Source organism: Microcaecilia unicolor, chromosome 3, assembly GCF_901765095.1.
Source record: "Microcaecilia unicolor chromosome 3, aMicUni1.1, whole genome shotgun sequence".
Classification (NCBI taxonomy): domain Eukaryota; kingdom Metazoa; phylum Chordata; class Amphibia; order Gymnophiona; family Siphonopidae; genus Microcaecilia; species Microcaecilia unicolor.
The window spans coordinates 784,190-810,106 of record NC_044033.1 but is presented as its reverse complement, the minus strand read 5'-3'; the positions used below and the strand labels follow the sequence as shown (position 1 = coordinate 810,106).

General features: G+C 47.8%; 1 protein-coding gene across 1 annotated transcript in view; it reads left to right on the top strand.

The window, feature by feature from the left end:
- The window catches only part of PEX6 (peroxisomal biogenesis factor 6), a 314,233-nt gene that overhangs the window by 36,438 nt on the left and 251,878 nt on the right, over positions 1-25,917 (top strand). The window contains exon 4 of the mRNA XM_030195683.1: positions 10,547-10,649. Within this exon, the coding sequence (XP_030051543.1) occupies positions 10,547-10,649 (103 nt within the window). The remainder of the gene's footprint in view (positions 1-10,546; positions 10,650-25,917) is intronic.

The following is a 25,917-nucleotide window of genomic DNA, read 5'->3' as shown; positions in this document are numbered from 1 at the left end:
ATATCATCATGCTGATCAATCCATAGACTGGTGGGTTGTGTCCATCTACCAGCAGGTGGAGATAGAGAGCAATCCTTTTGCCTCCCTATATGTGGTCATGTGCTGCCGGAAACTCCTCAGTATGTTCTCTATCTCAGCAGGTGGTGGTCACACACAGCAGGAGCTCTGGCTAGGTCTCCAAGCCTAATTTTTAGGTTTTGTTGAGTACCTGGGGTTGAGGGCTCTTCTTGAGCAAGTGCAAACCTGGTGGCGCCAGGTCCCTCCTTTTCTCCCCCCTCCCGCTGGCTCCGTAAAAAAAAAAAAAAAATTTTGGACGTCCTTAAGGGCGTTTATTTCAACGTTTATTGCAGCTGCTCACTGGGACACCAGTTCGTTACAGCTTGGAGCGAGAAGCAGGTAATTTTTACTTTTTTATAGCGGGCAGAGGGTTCCCCGTTCGGTCTCCACGTGGCTTATGGCGTCGGAGGACGAGGGCGCGAGGATTCGCTCCCCGGACCGCGTGGGTGCGTCTAGCGGGGATGTGGGGATTTCAAAACCTGAATCGCTTTTGTTAGGCATCAGTTTGGAGTCCGGTCAGTGTCCCGGTTCCTCCTCCGGTGCGGCGGTTTTTCCCGCCATAAGCGCCCATCCCCCGCTGCTCGCCCACTCCATGTTGGCCGGCCACTCTGCTCGAACGGCTTCTTCTTGGGCCGCCCTCGAGCTGGGAGACGTTAATACTATGGTCGCCCTTGATTCGGGCGACGGTAAGAAAGCGGCCAATGTTAAGCGCCGTTCTTCCCGCGCGGCTCCTTCTCGGAGTTTCACGCCGGACGCCATTTTGGATGCGCAGCACGTTTCTCCCCCGCTCTTGCGAGCGCCGGTTGAGGGTGCGGCTAGGGCCGTGACCCAAGCTGCAGAAGTGCACAGTTCGGGGGGATTCTCCCCTGAGTTCATTTTGCTGCTGCATCAGGCTTTTCTTATGCAAAAAGCTGCCCCTGCCCCCCTCGGATGGAGCGGATGACCCCTCTGCAGCGCGGATCTTTCGCTCAGAGGATTTGCCCAACCTGTTAGTGCAGGCCATGAGCATTTTGAAGATTTCCTCTCCGGAGGACGTCTCTCCCTCAGCCTCTGTTGGCTCCGCCATTATGCTGGGGACGAAGCGCCCGCCTAGAACCTTCCACGTGCATGAAGCCATGTGCACCTTGATTTCGGCTCAAGGGGATGTCCCAGAAGCGAGCCTCAAAGTGGCTAGGGCTATGTCCCGCCTCTATCCTCTGCCTGAAGGTGAACGGGAGGTCTTTCTTTGGCCTACAGTGGATTCTTTAATCACTGCGGTCACTAAGAAAACGGCGTTGCCGGTGGAAGGTGGCACGGCCCTAAAGGACGCCCAAGACAGAAGATTGGAGGCGGCCTTAAGGTCGTCCTTCAAGGCGGCTGCTTTAAGTTTGCAGGCCTCAGTTTGTGGCTCCTATGTGGCCAGGGCGTGCCTGACGATTGTGCAGCGGGCTTCCCCCTCGGATCCTTCCTTGAGGGCTGATTGGCCGGCCCTGGAATCAGGCTTGGCTTATTTGGCAGACTTGCTGTATGATGTCTTGAGAGCCTCAGCTAAAGGTATGGCTCAGACAGTCTCTGCGCGGCGGTGGCTTTGGCTGAAGCATTGGTCTGCTGACCACGCCTCTAAGTCTCGCCTGGCTAAGTTGCCTTTTAAAGGCAAGCTGCTTTTTGGGGTCGAGCTGGACAAAATTGTGACCGATCTCGGCACGTCTAAGGGCAAGAGGTTACCAGAGGTCAGGGCTCGGGCCAGTGGTGCTCGCCCCGGGTCCTCCAAAGGACGGTTTCAGGAAGGCCGTCGGTATCGCCCGGGCAAGTCGGGCTCCTCTGCCCCCTCTTCCTTCAAGAGGAACTTCTCCCCCAAGCAGCATTCCTTTCGCAGAGCCGCCATCCCGGAGGTGCTTCCTCCGGTCCTCCCCCAGGGTCTCGTACCCAATGACTGGGCCCTGGTCCATGGTCCAGTGCAGATTGGAGGACGCCTGTCCTCGTTTCTGGGCGAGTGGACCAGGGTAACTTCAGACGCTTGGGTCCTGGAAGTCATAAGAGACGGCTACAAGCTAGAGTTCTGCCGACCCTTAAGAGACGGGTTTGTACTCTCTCCCTGCAAGTCTCCGGTCAAAGCTGTGGCAGTGCAGCAGACTTTGGACAATCTGATCCGCCTGGGTGCGGTCGTTCCGGTGCCAGAAGATCAGCTTGGCAAGGGACGTTACTCCATTTACTTTGTGGTACCAAAGAAAGGAGGTTCTGTACGGCCTATCCTCGACCTCAAAGGGGTCAATTGGGCCTTGAAAGTTCGGCACTTCCGAATGGAGACTCTCCGCTCTGTTATAGCGGCAGTGAAGGCAGGGGAGTTCCTGGCATCCTTGGACATCAAGGAAGCGTACTTGCATATTCCCATCTGGCCTCCTCATCAACGCTTTCTGCGTTTTGCAGTCCTGGGCCGACACTTCCAGTTCAGAGCCCTCCCGTTCGGGTTGGCTACTGCTCCGCGGACCTTCTCCAAAGTAATGGTGGTCATCGCGGCCTTCCTGCGAAAGGAAGGAGTACAAGTCCATCCTTATCTGGACGACTTGTTGATCCAAGCCCCCTCTTATGCAGAGTGCGGCAGAGCTGTAGACCGGGTGATTGCTCTTCTGAGCTCCCTGGGGTGGATCATCAACTGGGAGAAAAGCCAGCTGCGCCCGACTCAGTCCCTGGAATATCTGGGAGTTCGATTCGACACCCAAGTGGGCAGAGTGTTCCTGCCGGACAATCGAATTGTCAAGCTTCAGGCTCAGGTGGACCAGTTCCTAGTAGCCTCTCCTCTTCGGGCTTGGGACTATGTGCAGCTGTTGGGCTCTATGACGGCCACGATGGAAGTAGTGGCCTGGGCCAGGGCTCATATGAGACCACTACAACTCTCTCTGCTGCAGCGCTGGACTCCAGTGTCGGAGGATTATGCTGTGCGCCTTCCCTTGGACCTAGCGGTGCGCAAGGCGCTGAGCTGATGGCTGAGAACAGACAAGTTGTCCGCAGGGATGCCTCTTTTGACCCCGGAGTGGGTTGTCGTCACGACGGATGCGTCTTTGACGGGCTGGGGAGCCCATTGCTTGGGAAGGACAGCGCAGGGGCTCTGGTCTCCTGCAGAGGCAAAGTGGTCTATCAACCTCCTGGAACTCAGAGCCATTCGGTTGGCGCTTTTGGAGTTTCTCCCGGTACTGGCGTTGAAACCAGTACGGGTCCTGTCGGACAATGCCACGGCTGTGGCCTATGTCAATCGCCAGGGAGGTACCAAGAGCGCCCCTCTAGCCAAGGAGGCCATGAATCTATGCCAGTGGGCGGAAGCGAACCTGGAACAGCTGTCGGCGGCCCACATTGCTGGAGTCATGAATGTCCAGGCGGACTTTCTCAGTCGCCATACCTTGGATCCCGGAGAGTGGCAGCTATCGGCTCAGGCGTTCTTGGACATCACGAAGCGCTGGGGCCAACCGAGCCTAGATCTGATGGCGTCATCGGCCAATTGCCAAGTGCCACGCTTTTTCAGCAGAGGACGGGACCCTCGATCTCAGGGAGTAGATGCTCTTCTCCAACAGTGGCCGACACAGGAGCTTCTCTATGTGTTCCCGCCCTGGCCCATGTTGGGCAGGGTGCTAGACCGGGGTGGCAAAGCATCCGGGCCGGGTAATCCTGGTGGGTCCGGACTGGCCCAGACGTCCCTGGTATGCGGACTTGATCAGGCTCTCAGTGGACGGTCCTCTGCGACTGCCAGCGGAGCAGGGCCTGTTGCATCAGGGTCCCGTGGTGATGGAGGATCCCTCCCCCTTTGGTCTTACGGCCTGGCTAATGAGCGGCAGCGTTTGAGGAAGAAAGGCTTCTCAGACATGGTCATCGCCACTATGCTGAGAGCGAGGAAGCGCTCTACTTCTACTGCTTACGCCAGGGTTTGGCGTATCTTTGCAGCGTGGTGTGAAGCAGGCTCACGTTCTCCCTTCACTGCTCCAATTTCTTCAGTGTTGGCGTTCCTGCAAGAAGGTCTGGAGATAGGCCTGTCGCTCAGTTCCCTTAAAGTCCAGATAGCGGCTCTGGCTTGCTTCAGGGGCCGCCTGAAGGGTGCTTCCCTGGATTCGCAGCCAAATGTGGTGCGCTTTCTCAAGGGAGTTAATCACCTGCGCCCTCCTCTGCGTGGAATCTCAATCTGGTGCTAAGAGCCTTGCAGAAGCCGCCTTTTGAACCCTTGTCGAGGGCATCTCTGAAAGACCTGACGTTGAAAGCAGTCTTTTTGGTGGCTATCACTTCAGCCAGAAGAGTTTCCGAGCTCCAGGCGCTATCATGTCGAGAGCCCTTTCTGCAGTTCACTGAGGCAGGAGTGTCTATTCGCACAGTGCCTTCCTTCCTGCCCAAGATTGTTTCTCGCTTCCTTGTGAATCAGCAGCTCTGTCTGCCATCCTTTCGTAGGGAGGACTACCCAGAGGAGTACTCTGCTCTCAAATATCTAGATGTGAGACGAGTCATCATCAGATACTTGGAAGTGACCAATGATTTCCGGAAGTCGGATCATCTGTTTGTCCTGTTTGCAGGTCCTCATAAGGGTCTGCAGGCTGCTAAGCCTACAGTGGCAAGATGGGTCAAGGAAGCCATTGCAGCGACTTATGTGACTGCGGGGAAGGTGCCGCCTATCCAGCTGAAGGCTCACTCCACTAGAGCTCAGGCGGCCTCGATGGCGGAGGCCGGGTCCGTCTCCTTGGAAGAGATTTGCAAGGCGGCAACTTGGGCATCGGCTCATACCTTCTCCAGGCATTACCGCTTGACTGTGGCTGCTGGGGCGGAGGCCCGGTTTGGAGCTTCAGTGTTGCGGTCAGGGATTTCTATGTCCCGCCCTGGGTGAGTACTGCTTCGGTACATCCCACCAGTCTATGGATTGATCAGCATGATATGGAAGGTAAAATTATGTATCATACCTGATAATTTTCTTTCCACTAATCATAGCTGATCAATCCATAGCCCCGCCCAGATATCTGTACTGTTTTTATTCTGGTTGCATTTCAGGTTCAAGTTTAGTCTTCAGTTTCTGTTCAGGAGGACTTCGTGTTCAAGTTTTTTCAATTGGATTCTTCAGGAGTTGAGACGATTTTGTGTTACAGTGAGCTGCTGCATTCCTCTCCCCTCCGTTTTACGGGGCTGGATTGAGACCTAAATTCTGCCGGCGCTCCCTCCCGCTTCGTGCGGCTGTAGGGCAGCTTTGTACTGCTCCCGCTTCGGCGGTGTTAGGGTCAGTCAGCTCCTCCCGCGGTTGCGGTTGCAGGATAAGCCAGATCCCCCCGCATCGGCGGGTGTGGTGTCCCTCCTCCGCTCCGCGGGGATGAGCTGGACGGATTCCCCTCCCCCACTTGTGTGGGGATGAGCTGGGTTAATTCCCCTCCCCCGTTTCGGCGGTGGTGAGCTGGGCAGAGTGTCCCTTTGTGGGTGTAATTCTCTAAGTGCTGAGTCCTGCGGATGGAGCTTGGATATCGACATACTGAGGAGTTTCCGGCAGCACATGACCACATATAGGGAGGCAAAAGTTTTGCTCTCTATCTCCACCTGCTGGTAGATGGACACAACCCACCAGTCTATGGATTGATCAGCTATGATTAATGGAAAGAAAATTATCAGGTATGTTACATAATTTTACCTTAGTAACCCCGGCTGGGATGTCAATAGCCTGTTCATCTGACATGTTTGCAGCAGCTGCATCTGTTTCGTCCCTCTCGACATCCCAAACGAAGCTTGCCCGCATGTAGCAGTTCACAATGGTTGCCTGTGTAACATGATTCCAAGCTTCTTTCTGCATATATAGGGAATCCAACAGTGATAGATTACAAGCCAGTTCAACAGCACGTTTATCCTTGCCAGTCTGGTCATCCATAAGGCTCATCAGACGACATAGCACAAGAGCCAGATAATGTTGTTTGAAATTGGCTATTATGCCCTGATCCATAGGTTGGATCAGAGAGGTAGTGTTTGGTGGCAGAAAGACCACCTTGACATTAGACAGCCTGACATCACTGTGTGCAGCACAATTATCAGAAAGCAACAAAATCTGATGCTTTTGTGCCCGCATTCTAGTGTCCAACTTCTTTAGCCACTGCTTCCAAATTTCCCCAGTCATCCATGTGTTTGCGTTAGCCTCGTATGACACAGGAAGTCACTTAACATTCTTGAAGCAATGGGGATGTTTGCTCTTTCCAATGACGATTGGTTCCAACTTCTCCCATCCATATTGCAGCACAGGAGGATAGTCCGTCAGTCCTTCAACATTTTACCTCCTGTAGTTTCGGCTTGTTTGAATGCAAGTGTTCCATCACGAATCGCTCGCCAGTAGAGACTGTTTTCGGCAGCATTGAAAATGGTAGGAAGAACTGAAACCCAATTTTCAGCACCAAAGTCATCAGGAATCACTCGCCAGTAGAGACCGTTTTCGTCAGCATTGAAAATGTCACGAGATGCAAACGCGTTCAAGATGGTAGGAAGAACTGAAACAACCGAATTTTCAGCACCAAAGTCATCAGCGTCTTGTTTTTCACCATGCTGTTTCTTGAATTTTATGTTCCTCCTTCCAACTGTGGCTTTGAATTCAGTTAGTCCAAGACTTTCAGCTAGCTGATTAGCTTTCTCCATAAGCAGTGGACCACTGACAGGAAACTGTCTGCTCCTGATTTGAAATAACCACCGAAGAAGAGCATCTTCTACCTCCTCAGCTTTTCCCGCCCGGTTTTGTTTCCATTGTGGATTTGTATTCTTTTGCCAGTCTTCCAGAAGCTGGTCTTTCTGCTTCAAGATACGTGAAATTTGACAGGGATTGACAACATATTCTTTAGCAATAGATGCTTGACTTTGTTTTCTAATTTTTTAAGAACTTCTATTTGTTCGGCCAGTGTTAGTCTTACAGTTGCGCTACGATGACGACTCCAGTGTACACTCTAACAACATTCTTTCGCTTATTCTGCCTGTGGCAGTTAAAGGGGTGGTAAATTTGAAATCTCGTAGGTTGTCACGTACCAATCATAGTAACATAGTAGATGACGGCAGAAAAAGACCTGCATGGTCCATCCAGTCTGCCCAACAAGATAAACTCATATGTGCTAGTTTTTTGTGTATACCTTACCTTGATTTGTACCTGTCTTTTCAGGGCACAGACCGTATAAGTCCGCCCAGTACTATCCCTGCCTCCCAACCACCAGCCCTGCCTCCCACCACCGGCTCTGGCACAGACCGTATAAGTCTAGCCAGCTCTATCCCCGCCTCCCAATCACCAGCCCTGGCACAGACCGTATAAGTCTGCCCAGCACTAGCCCCGCCTCCCAACTGTCTCTGCCACCCATTCAAGGCTAAGCTCCCGAGGATCCCTTCCTTCTGAACAGGATTCCTTTGTTTATCCCACGCATGTTTGAATTCCGTTACCGTTTTCCTCTCCACCACCTCCCACGGGAGGGCATTCCAAGCATCCACCACCCTCTCCGTGAAAAAATACTTCCTGACATTTTTCTTAAGTCTGCCACCCTTCAATCTCATTTCATGCCCTCTCGTTCTACCGCCTTCCCATCTCCGGAAAAGGTTCGTTTGCGGATTAATACCTTTCAAATATATGGCCGTCTGTATCATATCACCCCTGTTTCTCCTTTCCTCCAGGGTATACATGTCCAGGTCAGCAAGTCTCTCCTCATACGTCTTGTAACGTAAATCCCATACCATCCTCGTAGCTTTTCTTTGCACCGCTTCAATTCTTTTTACATCCTTAGCAAGGTACGGCCTCCAAAACTGAACACAATACTCCAGGTGGGGCCTCACCAACGACTTGTACAGGGGCATCAACACCTCTTTTCTTCTGCTGGTCACGCCTCTTCCTATACAGCCTAGCAACCTTCTAGCTACGGCCACCGCCTTGTCACACTGTTTCGTCGCCTTCAGATCCTCAGATTGGGAGGCTTCCATAATCTGTGCGCGTGCTTATGCGGAGTCTTTCCTGCAGATGAGCGGTCTGATTAGCTTTCTCCTTAAGCAGTGGACCACTGACAGGAAACTGTCTGCTCCTGGCTTGAGAAAACCACCGAAGAAGAGCATCTTCTACCTCCTTAGCTTTTCCCGCCCATTTTCATTTCCGTTGTGGATTTGTATTCTTTTGCCAGTCTTCCAGAAGCTGGTCTTTCTGCTTCAAGATACGTGAAATTTGACTGGGATTGACACCATATTCTTTAGCAAGAATGGAATATAAACTTCTCAAATGGACAAGAATAATTTCTTGTGCTTTGGTGAGGTTCTGGCTTGATTGCTTTTAAATGTCATTAAAGTATGAAATTTATTACACCATGCCATGCTTGCTTTATAAAGAGATTGAAGCTATTGATCCTGACAGGCCTTGGACAGCAGGCAAACGTCTTATAGTGCCGAAAGCACATAGGGAAAAACTACAGATTGCACCTGACATTCTATTACCAGGACATCAGGGGGTGACATGCACATGCACTAGATTGACACACAACTTCTATTGGCTGGGAGTATCTCGAACCATAGCTAACTATTGTTGAACCTGTGATGAGTTCTAGAGTGGGTGAGACCCAAGATCACCCCTAAACCCTCCTGAAACCTTAACCCATTATCAGTGGGCCATTTAAGAGGATAACTTTGGATATATTGGGGCCTCTAGATCTGCCTAGCTGTACTGGGAAAATGTATGTATTGGCAGTGGTGGACTTTGCTACCAGATATCCTGAACTGGTAGCCTTATCATCCATAGAATGAGAAAAAATTGTCACTGCCCTGCTATAAATATTTTCCTGGGTAGGATATCCACGAATGATACTCTCAGATCAAGGGACACAGTTTGTCTGAGCAGATCCAGAATCTGTGGACATACTGTGGGGTGAAATCTGTCCATTCCACCACATATCACCCTGAAACTAATGGGTTGGTGGAGAGATTTAATGGGACATTTAAAGCATATGTGAAAGGCTTTTTTGTGGAGTCAGGAGACAGGGACTGGGAGAAATAGTTTGTGTATGGAGACGTACCCCACCTGTTTCGCTCCATTTCAGCTGCTTTGTGGCCGCAGGTGAGAGGGCTACTTGATCCAATAAAACATTGGGAAGGGAAAGTTGATGCCTCTGACAAATCTGAAAGGGCAAACACAGATCTGCATTTGGATTGAAACCTCACTGTCTGAGATAAGCCACATTTTCTGTATTCATTCCCTCTCATTTCTTCCTGTATAAACCTGGAGAATGTAATGGGGCAGTTTGACAAATTGAAGAGTAGAGAATTGCCTAGAGTGGATGGTATTCATTCCAGAGTACTGATAGAATTTAAAAAATGAAGTTTTAGAACTATCGTTAGTAATATGTAATTTTTCTTTAAAATCAAGCATGGTAGTGGAGGGTGGCCAATGTGACGCCGATTTAAAAAAAAAAAAAAAAAAAAGGTTCCAGAGGTGATCCGGGAAATATAGACAGCTAAGCCTGACATATATAAAGAACAAAATTACAGAAGATATTCAAAAGTATTGATTAATGAGACAAAGCCAACATGGATTTAGTGAATGGAAATCTTGCCTCGCCAATCTATTACATTTCTTTGAAATGGTGAACAAACGTGGATAAAGGTGAGCCAGCTTATATTGTGTATATGGATTTTGAAAAGGCATTTGACAACGTAGCTCGTGAAAGAGTTCAGAGGAAATTGGGTGGGATAGGAGTTGTGTTCTATTGTGGATTAAAAAAGTGGTTAAAAGATAGAAAACAAAGTAGAGTTAAATGTCAGTATTCTCAATGGAGAACTGGGTGGGTGGGTATGGAGTTAGGGTTCACTCTAAAGTTTGTAATCTCATACAAACTAGTAACAAGGTCTTCAGCTGAAAGCTGAGGTGAATATGCTGGGGCAGGTGAGTTAAACAATTAAGTATACAATAGAAATTAGATGTATGAAAATCTAGTAGAATCAATCTTGAAAGATGCTCCCTTTTTGCTTTAGCCAAGCTTCTTCTATAAAAGTTAGAATGCTTTCTAAAACTCTGGAGAGAGGTTGTTGAAGGATCCTTATGCCAGAGATGCTTAGTGCATCATAGTTTACAATGTATAAGGCAAATGCAGAATGAAATGTTATTTCAGTGAATGTAATCCCGATGACACAGAACTGTCTAGGATATCGTAACCAAGTTTGAAGCTGATCTTCTAAAGTTGAAGATGGGTCTCCTTCCTCCAAGGGCTGTGATCTCTGCTTGCATATATCTTGACACCTGTTAAGACTGGGTACGGAATCACATCACATCACTGTCTCCAACAGCAGGTTTCTCAGTATAATTATTGTGCTCGGTAGAGACTTTTTCGTATTTCATACATAGGCTTCTTTAGTAACTATTTTCTTCTCTCTGATGCTGCCCCTTGCAGATTCTTCCATGGTTTTCCTTTAACTTCTCTTTCTGACAGATTGTCTTTCTTGGATGCCTGATGGTGAGGGTCTAGTCTTGGTTCTATGCTGTTGACCACATTAACCTTTTGCTTTTCAGATGTCCTGAGATCTTCTTTAAAGTGAAAAAGATTGTTGGACTTGTAGAAGCGAAGAAATTTGTTGGATACTTGGCAGACACAGAAAATACTACCCTCTATCAGGTGAGAGAATTTTTTTTTTTTTGCGTTTAATTACTGACATCTACTTGTAACTTAAGCAAGGCAATGGATGGTGAAGTGACTTGCCCAAGATCACAAGGAGCCTAAGCTGGAGGAGGAGGATTTGAATCCTGGCTCTCACAGTTAACTGTTAGGCTCCTATATTGCAGGAAACTCTTCACAGTCCCAGCAGCTACCAGTAGGAGGAGTAGCCTAGTGGTTAGCACAGTGGGTTGATAACTTGGGGAATTGGATTCAATTCCCACAGCAGCTCCTTGTGACTCTTGGCAAGTCACTTAACCCTCCTTTGCCCCAGCTACAATACTTAGATTGTGAGCCCACTAGGGGCAGAGAAAGTTCCTGCATATAATAAATGTAAACTGCTTTTCATTGTACCACAGAAAAGTGCGTATCAAATCCCATTACAGTTATGTTTCCAGATGTGTGAGCCCTTGGGTCGTTGCTTGGGGTGGGGGGGTGGGGGGGTCCCAGTTGACTGCAGGCAAGCCAGTCCAAGAAGAGTAGAGGCACACGGGTGGCTCTGAAAAGAGCCCTTGGAGAGCAGGTCCAGCAGAACTAGGACTGATATCAGCGGAAAGTGCCCATTAGCCTTCCCCCTGCGGGTCAACAAGACTGCTCCTAGTGTGGCCATGCTCCTGGGACTCTGCCCCTGATAGCGTGGCCTTGGAGCGCTGAAGACTGCGGTGCTGCAGATCCACACCACTATTCCCTGCGAGGTTAGTGCAGAGACCGGGACTCAGGACAAGGCCAGGGCTGTGACAATTACCCTTACTCTTAGGTGCTATAAGGAGTTATGCACGAGCACTGGCAGTGGGGAACCTTCTGATCCTTGAATCCTATTAATAGGTTAAATAGGGCTCCTGTTATGCTGTTACAATTAATAATGCAGATACAATTAATGTGTAAAGATTAAGTAAGGGGAAGAAGGAAGTGATTGGGCGGGTAAGTTTAGAAGGTGGACTTTCATAACTGGATGGATTGGTGAGGTGGATTGTTGAGGCTATAGGTTCTTTTTGTAGGCCTTGTTGAAGAAATATGTCTTCAGACATTTGCGAAAGTTAGTTATTTCCTCAATTGTTTCAGGCCTGTGGGTAATGCATTCCATAACTGTGTGCTCATGTAAGAGAAGGTAGTGGCATACATCAGCTTGTATTTTAGACCTTTAGCTGGGGAAGTGCAGATTGAGAAATTTGCGGGACGATTTTGTGGCGTTTCTGGGAGGTAGGTCCACAAGGTTTAGCATGTAGATTGGGGCGTCTGCGTGAATGATTTTGTGTACAATCGTGCAGATCTTGAATGCAATGCGTCCCTTAAGTGTGAGCCAGTGAAGTTTCTCTCTTAGGGTTGAGGTTTTGATTGGCTAGAAGTTTGGCTATAGGTATCATCATTAGGTTGAATAAGGTTGGTGAGAGGGGGGATCCTTGGGGGACTGCACATTCAGGTGTCCATGGGGGTGATCTATCCGCGTTCGTTGTTACTTGGTATGATCTTGTGGTCGGGAATCTGTTGAACCATTTTTTTTTTTTTTTTAATTTGTATGAAGTCTTTATTGTTCATTGAAACAACACAAAGAATGCAAGTTACAATCCATCAAAACACATTTTCCTATGACTAATACAATATTCCGCTAATGCTTCATACAGTATAACTCATCGTAGTTTCAACTTTCCAATATCAACATCACTGAACTTCAAAATTTTTTCAACTTTTTAATAAAGCAAAGATTACCCTCCCTCCCACCCCCCTACCCCACCCCACCCCGAGAACACCACTGAGCACTACCTTTTTTTTTTTTTTTTATATAAACACTCTCTTTACAGACATACTAGTTCATCAGTGCGTCTATAGGAATGTACTTCCAAACAGAATGCCATTTCCCTATTTGTTGTATATGCTCAGCCACCAGTCTCTCCATTTCACGCACATACCTCAACTTATTAAGCCACTTAGCTAGCGGGGGAACTCCCTCCCTCCTCCATTGTGAAGCTACAACCACCCTTGCTGTGCCAACCACATGCTTAGCCAATGTTTGTTGACAGGACAATAGACCTGCGATCCTAGCAGAAAACAGGAACACCTCGGGGGCCCAGGGCACTGTGCACCCTATCCAGGCCTGCAACCTATAGTGTACCGCCTTCCAAAAGGCACGAATTTTAACACAATTCCACCATATGTGCCCCATGGTGCCCTCTTGGCCGCATCTTCTCCAACACATGCCCGAGGCAGTCGGAAAGATCCGCCGCAGTCGAGCAGGCGTAAGGTACCAACGATATAATACTTTCACAGCATTCTCCTGCAGGGGTACATGGGTCGATACCTTCACAGCTGCTTTTTCTATACTCTCCCACCCAGGGTCTCCCAAGCTCACCCCCAGCTCTCGTTCCCAGCTTCTCCTATGTACCCCGTAACCGGGCGCCTGTTTGCTTATATTATGGTACAGGGAACCTATCAGTCCCCTAGAGGAAGCATGTCGCTCACATATCTCCTCCAGTTCTAATTTCTCACGCTGCATCACCTCCCTCACCGCCTTACTTTTAAGGAGAGATACCAATTGACAATAGGCAAAATCACCTCCCTCCACCCCTGGGTATCTGTCCAGCAATATGTCAAAAGGTACCAGGGAGTCAGCTTCAAATAATTGGCCCCAGGTTCTCACCCCTATCTCGTACCATTTAGTGAAAATCCCCATTACCGTCCCAGGTAGAAATAAAGGATTAAAGGCTATTGGAGTATACCGGGTCAATATACATTGTCTCTTAGGGAACAGACTATCCCAGTAATGGAGTGTTACAGCTATGGAGGGACAAGCTCTTTCATTCATACTTCTAAAAGACTTTGGCAACCACATTAGTGCACTCAATGGTTTGTCACCCACCGAATGTTGTTCTATATGCACCCATTGGCGATCCGGGTATTCTTGATACCATTCAAGTGCTGCTTTCCCCTGCGCTGCCCTATAATACCATGCGAGATTGGGTACCCCAAGTCCTCCCCTTTTCCTTTCCTTATATAGGAGCGATCTCGCTAGCCTAGGACGTTTTCCTGCCCAGACGAATCGCACCAGTTTATCTTGTAAATTAGCTAAAAATCGCCTGGGCATTATCACAGGCAGCACCTGAAAAAGGTATAACAGTCGTGGCAAGACATTCATTTTAAGAATGGCTATTCTGCCAAACCATGATGTTCCCAAATCTCCCCACCTCTCTAGATCTTCCATAATAATTTTACCCAGCCCCTTATAATTTGCATTAAAGAGCTCCGAAGGTTCCCTAGTCAGATTCACCCCCAAGTATTTTAAATGTTTGGGAGCCCACCGAAAGGGAGAGGAAATCTTTAAGGACTCCACCACGTCCTCCGGAATTGTCACGTTCAGGGCCTCAGATTTTGCCATGTTGACCCTAAATCCGGACACTGCAGAGTACTGCTGTATCATTTGTTCTAGGTGCGGGAAGGTGGTCAAGGGTCGAGTGACAAACAGCAGTACATCATCTGCGAATAAGGCCATTTTATGAGTTCTATCTGCTATCTTAGCTCCCGAGATATCAGGATCAGACCGCACACGGGCTGCAAAAGGCTCCATCACTATCGCAAATAATAAGGGAGACAAGGGGCAGCCCTGCCTAGTACCTCTATGTAGAGTGAATAATTCTGAATTTCCACCATTGACCCGGACACAGGCCTTGGGGAACTCGTAGAAGGCCCGAATCCAGCTACGAAACTGTATTCCAAACCCCATATTTTCCATCACCCTATACATGAAGGGCCAGTGAACCCCCGGTCAAAGGCTTTTTCCGCGTCAAGGCTTAAAAGACACAACGGCTTCTGGTTGTTTTTTGCCAAGTTCATTATATCCACCGCCCTTCTAATATTATCCATCGCCTTTCGATACTGTACAAAGCCCACTTGGTCTGGATGAATAAGTACTGGTAGAATAGGGGCCAAACGATTTGCCAGTACCTTAGCCAATATTTTGACATCTGCATTAAGCACAGATATAGGTCTGTAGGATCCACATTCAGAGTGATCTTTACCTGGTTTAGGCAGGACCGCTATCCATGCCTCCATCATTGACTGAGGTAATGACCCCCCTCTCCCCATCTGCTAGGAGCGGAGCTATCTCAGGGGCAAACTTCCTATAGAACTCATTGGGCAATCCGTCGAGCCCGGGCGATTTATGTGAGGGGAGACTACTAATTGCCTCCTGGATTTCCCCAGGGGTGATTGGCTCATCTAACATTGTCTGCTGCTGGTGACTCAGAGAGGTAAGCTCACTATCCTGTAAGTAATGATCTATCAGGTCCATCGAAGGGCTGAGCTCCTGGGCATACAGATTTTTATAAAATTCCCCAAATCTGTTTCGTATTTGCTCGGACGTACTTAAGGTACCTCCTCCAGCATCTCGTATCTTTATGATGTTCCGCTCAACTTTTTCCCTGCGCAGCTTTATGGCGAGAAGGCGCCCTATTTTGTTAGCGTATGCATAGGAGCTCAACCTATTCTTTGCCTGTAGCATGCTTAGGTGCTCCGAATATATGGAGTCAAGGCGCATTCTCTGGAAACTAAGTTCTCTCAGAACCCTAGCTGAACCATTGGCCTTATGCTGTTCCTCTAGTAAGCGAATGTTTTCCAGACAATTCGCGATCTGCGCCCTACGGGCTTTCGATTGTCTACTGGCCAGTTGTAAAAAATATCCCCGGGTCACCGCCTTCATAGCATCCCATATTGTGCTAAGCGAGGGCCCTGAACCTAAATTAAATTCAAGGTACTCTTTCAACATTTGTTTATAGCCATCCACCACTGCCCCCTCCCGCAGAAGACCAACATTCAGTGTCCATCTTTTATTTTTTTTTTCGGCCCTAATATTTGGTAGAGTCACCCATATTGGAGCATGATCCGACAGAGTCACATTACCTATCCCTGCTTCAGGACCGTGCTCCACCAGGGTTGCATCCACAAATATGTAGTCAATGCGTGAATAAGAATTATGTACTGCAGAGTAAAATGTATAATCTCGTACCCTCTGGTGTTTCACCCTCCACAGGTCCACTGTGCCCAGTGAAAGCGCCAAAGACCTCAAGGCCAAAGAGTCCCTCTGGCCCTCGCCTCTGGGGAGCCCTGAACGATCTAGGCCTGGGTTCATCACTGTATTAAAGTCCCCTCCTATTACAAGTGAGCCCTGCGCAAAAGTGGCCAAGGAGTTTCTAACTTTCTCCAGGAACCCAGCCTGCCCTGTGTTAGGTGCATATATAGAGGCCAGGGCTAGATCCACATTGTCAATCGTGATATGCATAAAAATATATCGTCCACCCATGTCCCGCTTTACCTTTAGAACCTGCACCCCAACCGCAGCATGAATCAAGATCGAAACTCCTCCTCTCTTTGACCCAGCTGCTGATGCAAAATACACCACTGGGTACTCTGGGTGAGAAAGAAGCCTTTCATGCCTACCCACCAAGTGCGTCTCCTGCAGGAGAACCACATGTGGTCTATGCTGCTTTATTTCCTTATAAAACTTTTGCCTCTTCTGGGGCATGTTCAGGCCCTTTACATTATACGAGAGAATTTTTAAGTCTGTATTCATCTCCATAGAGTGTAATAAAGCTGTTCTATCGCACCCCTTCGTGGTATCTCTATACAGTGCCATAGTGCAAAGTGTGCGCCCTTCATACCCGGCAGTGCCCCGCTCTCTCCCCTATTTCCCCACATCCCACTATCCCCCCTCCCTCCCTCCCACCCCCTCCATTCACACCAATTGAAAGACCAATGTCCTCCAAGTGGGTCTTTAGGAAGTTATCCACCCACCACACAGTGCCCAAACCCACATCTATCCCTCCCCATCCATATCAGCTTACACACAATCCCACATACACCTATCCCTTACATGCTTCATTACTATTCCCTCCCTTCAGTTTATCGTTTCAACACTCTTCAAAGCCCTATAGTATAGGGCCGTTGTCAACCCTAACATCAGTGTTCAAAGTCAAATGGCAAATGCAGCTATGCCTACCCATCAAGGTAATCTCCTGGGAGCATAGCCCCAGTATCCCGATCCAACCTGATTCAGCGCTTCTGGTTGTTGTTGTGCTTTGCGGGTCCCGGGGTTCTCTGCCATCGCTGAAGCCTCGTCTTAGTAGCTGGCGCCACCACTCCAGGTGCAGTCTTTGCGGACACCATTTCAACCGCGTGCAAGGCTTCCCACGCCTCTTGAAGAGTTTGCACCCGATATTTGGTGCCCTTCAGGGTGAAGTTTAATGAGAAGGGGAAGCCCCATCTATATTGTATCTGCTGTTTGCTCAAGACTTCCAGCGCCGGTCTCATCTGCCGCCTCATCTGGAGCGTATATAGCGAGAGGTCCTGATAGACCTGAACCGGGGCTCCACCGTACTCCAGGCTCTTTGTCTTCCTAGCTGAAACTAGAACTCTCTCCTTGATCTCATATTTGTGAAATCTCACAATGATGTCCCGTGTCTGCTGCTCCTTTCACGCTCCAAGAGCTCTGTGCGCTCTATCCAACTCACATCTCAGTTCATCTGCCTCAGGGCCCAGCAAGGTAGAACATAATGTGTGCACAATCTCTGCCACGTTCTCCGTGTCTCCGCCCTCAGGAACTCCTCGGAAACGGAGATTATTTCTCCGTCCCCTGTTTTCAAGATCATCTAATTTGTATTGCAGGAGCTCATGTTTTTGTTCCATCGTCTGCAACAGGTTAGTATGCTTTTCTAGCAGTTCGGCGTGCTCATCTATTTTTAATTCTGCCTCCTCCACTCTGCCGCCCAGTTCTCTGAGATCCGCACTGAGCGTATCCATCCGCTCTAAAATTTCGTCTTTTGACTGCTTAATCTCCGACTGGATCGTAGCAGATAACTTGCGGAGCTCAACGGACAATCCTTTCTTGGAAGGAGGGGCTCGCGCCTCAGATATAGATAGCGCTGAATCCGAGTCCGACGGAGACCCGCGCTCCGGGGACTCATGGTGTCTGGAGGCCTTACTCGCCGTGCTTTTCTCCGTTTTTTCCATCTCTTTTTTCCGGGTCGAGGCCGCTTTACTCATGGCGTCTGTATGTTAGGAGGTAAATTCTTACACTTTCGCGATGTTTATCGCCGTTTGGATCGGAGTGTTTCCAAATTTTGCAGCGTTGGGAGAGGGAGCTGTGAATTCAGGCTGCCATGCTGTCGGCTGACGTCACTTCCGAATCTGTTGAACCATTTGAGAACTGTACCTCCTATTCCGAAGTATTCTAGTATATGTAGTAGTATTCCATGATTAACCATGTCAAAGGCACTGGACATGTCAAATTGTAGGAGGAGTATGTTGTTGCTAGTTGCAATTGCTTGTTTGAATGAGTTCATTGCGGACACTAGAACCGTTTCAGTGCTGTGATTTGACCGAAAACCTGATTGAGACTCATGTAGAATTGAGTGTTTATTTAGGTATTACATAAGTACATAAGTAGTGCCATACTGGGAAAGACCAAAGGTCCATCTAGCCCAGCATCCTGTCACCGACAGTGGCCAATCCAGGTCAAGGGCACCTGGCACGCTCCCCAAACGTAAAAACATTCCAGACAAGTTATACCTAAAAATGCGGAATTTTTCCAAGTCCATTTAATAGCGGTCTATGGACTTGTCCTTTAGGAATCTATCTAACCCCTTTTTAAACTCCATCAAGCTAACCGCCCGTACCACGTTCTCCGGCAACGAATTCCAGAGTCTAATTACACGTTGGGTGAAGAAAACTTTTCTCCGATTCGTTTTAAATTTACCACACTGTAGCTTCAACTCATGCCCTCTAGTCCTAGTATTTTTGGATAGCGTGAACAGTCGCTTCACATCCACCCGATCCATTCCACTCATTATTTTATACACTTCTATCATATCTCCCCTCAGCCGTCTCTTCTCCAAGCTGAAAAGCCCTAGCCTTCTCAGCCTCTCTTCATAGGAAAGTCGTCCCATCCCCACTATCATTTTCGTCGCCCTTCGCTGTACCTTTTCCAATTCTACTATATCTTTTTTGAGATACGGAGACCAGTACTGAACACAATACTCCAGGTGCGGTCGCACCATGGAACGATACAACGGCATTATAACATCCACACACCTGGACTCCATACCCTTCCTAATAACACCCAACATTCTATTCGCTTTCCTAGCCGCAGCAGCACACTGAGCAGAAGGTTTCAGCGTATCATCGACGACGACACCCAGATCCCTTTCTTGATCCGTAACTCCTAACGCGGAACCTTGCAAGACGTAGCTATAATTCGGGTTCCTCTTACCCACATGCATCACTTTGCACTTGTCAACATTGAACTTCATCTGCCACTTGCACGCCCATTCTCCCAGTCTCGCAAGGTCCTCCTGTAATCGTTCACATTCCTCCTGCGACTTGACGACCCTGAATAATTTTGTGTCATCGGCGAATTTAATTACCTCACTAGTTATTCCCATCTCTAGGTCATTTATAAATACATTAAAAAGCAACGGACCCAGCACAGACCCCTGCGGGACCCCACTAACTCCCCTCCTCCACTGAGAATACTGGCCACGCAATCCTACTCTCTGCTTCCTATCTTTCAACCAGTTCTTAATCCATAATAATACCCTACCTCCGATTCCATGACTCTGCAATTTCTTCAGGAGTCTTTCGTGCGGCACTTTGTCAAACGCCTTCTGAAAATCCAGATATACAATATCAACCGGCTCCCCATTGTCCACATGTTTGCTTACCCCCTCAAAAAAATGCATTAGATTGGTGAGGCAAGACTTCCCTTCACTAAATCCGTGCTGACTTTGTCTCATCAGTCCATGTTTTTGTATATGCTCTGCAATTTTATTCTTAATAATAGCCTCCACCATCTTGCCCGGCACCGACGTCAGACTCACCGGTCTATAATTTCCCGGATCTCCTCTGGAACCCTTCTTAAAAATCGGAGTAACATTGGCTACCCTCCAGTCTTCCGGTACTACACTCGATTTTAGGGACAGATTGCATATTTCTAACAGTAGCTCCGCAAGTTCATTTTTTAGTTCTATTAATACTCTGGGATGAATACCATCAGGTCCCGGTGATTTACTACTCTTCAGCTTGCTGAACTGACCCATTACATCCTCCAAGGTTACAGAGAATTTGTTTAGTTTCTCCGACTCCCCCGCTTCAAATATTCTTTCCGGCACCGGTGTCCCCCCCAAATCCTCCTCGGTGAAGACCGAAGCAAAGAATTCATTTAATTTCTCCGCTATGGCTTTGTCCTCCTTGATCGCCCCTTTAACACCATTTTCGTCCAGCGGCCCAACCGACTCTTTGGCCGGTTTCCTGCTTTTAATGTATCTAAAAAAATTTTTACTATGTATTTTTGCTTCCAACGCTAATTTCTTCTCAAAGTCCTTTTTTGCCCTCCTTATCTCCGCTTTGCATTTGGCTTGGCATTCCTTATGATCTATCCTGTTACTTTCAGTTGGTTCTCTTCTCCACTTTCTGAAGGATTGTTTTTTGGCTCTAATGATTTCCTTTATCTTACTGTTTAGCCACGCCGGCTGACGTTTAGTCTTTTTTCCCTTTTTTCTAATACGTGGAATATATTTGTCCTGAACCTCCTATATTTGTAAGTTGTAAGTTGTTTCGTTACTATACCCTCCATGAGTTTGGTTATGAGCGGAATAGATGCTACTGGGCGATAGGTCCATTAAGCTTTTCTTAGCATCTTTTGGAAGCGGGGGAAGTACGATGTTTCCTTTATCCGTGGGAAAGTGCCCATTTTGCAGTCTGTGGTTTACACGGTTTGTGAGGTCTGTTTTAAATTGTTTGGGTGCAGATCTTATTAGACTGGTAGGGCAAATGTCTAATTTGCATTGCGATTTGGCGTATTTTCTGAGCCAGGGTGAGATTTCATCTGATGAGAGCGTGTCAAAGTTGGTCCATAATCGATCTGCTGGGCTTTCCTCAGGTTATTGTACTGATGGAGGACTTTTGTATTTGGCTATAAGGGGGTCTTGTTACTTGTTACTATTTTTGTAAATTCTTCTTTGAGGACAAGCAGGCCATTAGTATTTTCACATCTGGGTGACATCCGACGGAGTCCTGTGCGGATGCTGCGTAGCGTATACAGCGAGTAGAAAATTCTAGCAGTGTCCCACTGCACATGCGTGAGCACCTTCCTGACTGATGTGTGAGCGCAAGAGGTCAGGTCTTCATGGTCTCTCTCAGCACGTATTAAGATTTTTTTTTCTGTGCCTTCCTGTACGGGTTTTCCCTTCATTTCTCTAATTTTCTTCATAATTTTTATTTTCGGTACCTTTCCCTTTTATTTCATTAGATTTTCAGCTTTTCAAGCTTGCTTGCTTTCTCGTGTGGCTCTTTAGGCCCTGTTTAGGTCTGTGCACTGACCTCGATTTGAGCCCTTCCCCTTTTTGACACTCAAGATTGAGGAATTTAGCTGCGATTCTTTTCTGGATGTCTAAGTGGCTTCATTGTAATTGGGTGACATCTGCCATGGACCCACACGATTGATGCATTAGGTGTCCAGGGCCTGACCATCAGCCTGATAACTGTTCTTTCTGTTTACAAATTGTATAGCCACTCTCTTGCCTCTAAAGAGGAGCTAAACAACTTCAGAAGAGACTGAAAGAAAGCCCTTCTGGCACTATATATTTGTTGAAAAGACTCTGCTAAGCGGGGGCGGGGACTATTCAATTGGGCTTATTTCAATTTCAGATCATGCGCCTGTCTGGGCTGTTATCCCCTCCCTTCGGGAGGAGGTACGAGACAGAAGATGGTCTCTCAATAACTGCATGTTACAAGACCCATGCACTGTGGATGGCTTTGTCCCAATTATGAAGGAATATTTCGATATCAACATAGACTCAGGCCCCTCTCTGGGTGTGGTGTGGGATGCCTTCAAAGCAGTGGCCAGGGGTTATTTTATCAAGTGTGCAAGTCGCAGGGCCAAGGCACGCAAGGCGCGTCTGGTTCAATGTATGGAGAGACTGGGGGTACTGGAGAGTAAATACAGGGTTACAGGCGCTGTCTCTGACTACCGTAGGCTTCAGGAGGTGAGATTGGAACTGAATGACTTGCATGAAGAGAGCTTGAAGTTTGTGCATGCCCGTTTAAAACAGATTTATTATGAAAATACAAACAAGCCGGGCAGGTTATTTGCTAATAAACTGCGGAAGATGAAGGCTGACCGGCAAATTTTGAAAGTGAAAGATGACAAAGGGTCCCTACTGCAATCCTCGGTTCAGATCAGGGATAGATTCGCCCAGTATTACGAATCGCTATACAGGGAGGATGTTGCTGTACAGACCGGGGATATAGACAAATATTTGATTGATAGAGGCCTGCCGGTGCTCTCAGAGCAGCAGAAGAGGGAATTGGAAGCCCCGGTACAAGGAGCTTAGCCTAGAATGGGTGGCAGAGCTGGTGGTTGGGAGGCAGGGCTAGTGCTGGGCAGACATATACGGTCTGTGCTGGGGCTGGTGGTTGGGAGGCGGGACTAGTGCTGGCCAGACTTATACGGTCTGTGCCGGGGCTGGTGGTTTGGCGGCAGGGATAGTGCTGGCCAGACTTATATGGTCTGTGCCAGAGCCGGTGGTGGGAGGCAGGGATAGTGCTGGGCAGACTTATACGGTCTGTGCCAGAGCTGGTGGAGGGAGGCGGGGTTGGTGGTTGGGAGGCGGGGATAGTGCTGGCCAGACTTATACGGTCTGTGCACTGAAGAGGACAGTACAAATAAAAAAGTAGCACATATGAATTTATCTTCTTGGGCAGACTGGATGGACCGTGCAGGTCTTTTTCTGCCGTCATCTACTATGTTACTATGTTAGATGAAGTTCTTCAAGTAATTAAATCACTGCCGAATGGCAAGGCTCCGGGTTTAGATGGGTACACGAATGAGTTTTTTAAGACCTTCGGGGGGGCACTGGCACTGTATTTAGCGATGGTCATCAATTCAGTGCGGGAGGGCGACAGCTTACCCCAGTCGATGATGGAGGCTTGGGTGGCAGTAATCCCAAAACCAGGCAAGGACAAGGCAGAATGTGCTTCCTATCGACCCATTTCGATACTTAATGCCGATGTTAAGATTTTGGCGAAGGTACTTTCCAACCGCCTGGGGGGGGAGGGGGGTGCTTCCCACTTTAATACACCCGGATTAAGTAGGATTTGTAGCTAAGAGGCAGGCGATGGACAATATACGTAGAACGTTAAATTTACTATATCGTGCAAAAGTAAAGGCCCTCCCGGTAGTGCTACTAGGATTAGATGCGGAGAAGGCATTCGACAGGGTCCACTGGGGGTATCTAGATAAAGTGTTACAGCGAGTGGGGTTTGGGCACTTCTACAGGTCCTGGATCTGGGCCCTATATTCGGCCCCGCAAGCCTGTGTGAGAATTAATGGGGGAAACTCAGGGGCCTTTAGGCTGGGAAGAGGAACTAGACAGGGGTGTCCTCTGTCTCCCTTGTTGTTTGCTCTGGCAATGGAGCCATTGGTGGCAGCAATACGCGAGAACGAGGATATCTCTGGAGTCCGGGTAGGGGCCCAGGAACATAAGATTGCACTATTCGCTGACGATGTTCTCCTGTACATGACAAAACCATTGGTATCACTCCCCAACTTGATGAGGGAAATTGAGGAGTATTCTAGGATATCTTGGTTACAAGCTAAATGCCAGCAAATCGATTGGTATGACTGTCTGCCTTCTGCCGAGGGTGTCGGATGCGTTGAAGACATCCTTTGCTTTTAAGTGGGCAGAAAGGGAATTAAGGTATCTGGGGGTGCAAATCCCTAAGCATCTGCCCGAGCTGTTTGAAGTTAACTACCCGGGACTTAAAAAAGAAATATTAAGAGACTTGGACCGCTAGATGTCTATGGGACTGTCCTGGTTAGGGCGCATCGCCACAATAAAAATGAACGTGTTGCCACGTTTACTGTACCTATTTCAAGTAATTCCTATGCGAGTTTTTTGTCCGGTCTTCAAGACAGCATAAATAGGTTCATTTGGAATCAGAAAAGACCGAGGCTCCCCAGAGCACTCCTGTATAGGAGTAGAAAGAAGGGGGGACTGGGAGTCCCTAACCTCTTTTGGTACTACTGTGCTGCGCAGGCACGGGCGGCGGTGGAGTGGTTTAAATCAGAGGAGCAATCCCTGGTCTGTTCCCGTAAGTTAGGGCATCTAATGTGGTTTCCGGCTCGGCATAGAGGTCAGGTAGACAAATTTCCACCTACAGTACAGGCTACATTCTATTACTGGGATCATATGTTTGGCGAGCACCAGCCCTGTACCTCTGGCCTTGCACCGATAGCGGACAACCCTGGGTTTCCCCCGGGGTGGGGGACACGATTTTGCATGGATGGGCTAAAAATGGACTAGACATGTGGGGACAGCTGCATGTAGGAACCATAGTGACACCCTTTGAGAACCTGGTTGAAGATTATAGACTTAGGACGGAGGACCGGTATGCATATTTACAGACCCTACACTACTTACAGGGGCCCTTTTACGTAGGATGCATGAAGAGGGAGGCTCATCCTCTGGAGGTCATATGTGCGGACTTTAAGACTACACACGGTTTGATATCTTCTCTTTATGCCCATTTATCAGATTGCCACAGACCCTCTCTTACACATAGGAGGAGGTGGGAACAGGAGCTGAAATTTACTTTGCCAGACGAGGCCTGGGCGCAGCTGGAGGGTAGCTTACTGAAGTCTGCAAGATCAGTTGCATTACAGGAGAATACATTAAAGGTTTTCTACAGGTGGTATCTCACGCCTCTAAGGCTGCACCACATGTACCCATCAGTGACGAAATCATGTTGGAGGCAGTGTGGAGAAGTAGGAACTATGGGTCATATATGGTGGTCTTGTAAGGCACAAGCGTAATGGAGGGGGGTTCAGTCTAAGCTTCAAAAATGGATAGGAAGGCCTGTGCAGTGGCATCCCCTGATCTTTGTGCTGGGAAAGCGCCCTGCGGGACTAAGGTTGAATCAATGGTTGCTGGCGCGGGGAGCACTGCAGGCCGCCCGGACTAACCTGGCAAAGCACTGGAAGGCCTTGGGGGTCCCCTCGCTGACAGAGTGGATCACGAAAGTGAGATATATATGTGAAATGGAGAGACTGACGGCTGTGAAAAGAAGAATGTTGCCCAAATGGGAGAAAGTGTGGCTGCCTTTTCTGACTGCAGGTTCGAAATAATAGAGGTTTGGTCTGAGACGGGAGGGAGGGGGGGTAGGGTTTAGCTGGGGGAAGTTCTTGGGGAGGTAGTTGGGGCGGGGGTATAGAGGAGGGTAGGGACGGGAGGGTAATAAAAATTGGTATAAAAATATGAAGTACATATTGTGGTTATGGTGGGACCAATGACACTATAGGTACCCTCTGATTATTATTCATATTGGTGTTTGGCTCACTTGGAATGTGATGTAACGAGCTGTGTTAACTATGCTCTGTGTTATGTTCTTAACGCTTAATAAAGACTTCTACAAAATTTAAAAAAAAAAAGAAAGCCCTTCTGGCAAAGGAAAAACACTCCAGAGTTTAATTTTTCTCTTTATAATAATTCTAAAATTTATTAGAGTAAATAAATAATTACAATAAAATGTATTTTATTCCAGTGTTACAGAAAATTTAATTCTTATTTATATCAGGCTAAATTTCAGTATAAGGAAAATAAAATCTCTCTGATCTTTCTGTGTATTTCCCTGGAAGCTTAACAAATCTGACTGCCATAAGATGTGCTTGTCAGATTACTGAAGCTTAATTTTGTCCAATCACTTAATGCCTTATATTTTCTCTCTTATCTGGTATTCTTCCACACTGACCTCTGTCACCTTCACATAATTCTGCTTCTTCGGTATTTTTCCCAATTATCCATCGTTTGCCCTTTGTATCCTCCCTTCCTTGAGTACTTATCACTCATACTTGTCCTTGTCCTAATACTGAGTGTCTCTGTATTAGTTCAGAGTCTGTTTGAAACAAACAGAGGCTTTAAAGTATATAGCCCATTACTAGGGCTAAGCAAGCCTATCTATTAACTTGGCCCTGAGAAGGCCAAGAAGACACAAGCAAGCTATAGATCATAGATAAGGGAATAAGTTATATATACAAAGCTGGCTGATCTGCAAAACCAAACAGCTCTATACTAAACAAAATGTAGCTGAGGACACAGAGGGTGAATCAGATAAAGTAGGAGAAACCTTTTTTTTTTTAATTTGAGCTCCTTGAAGGCCAGTCAATCGATGTCAGCACTGGAAGTATCAA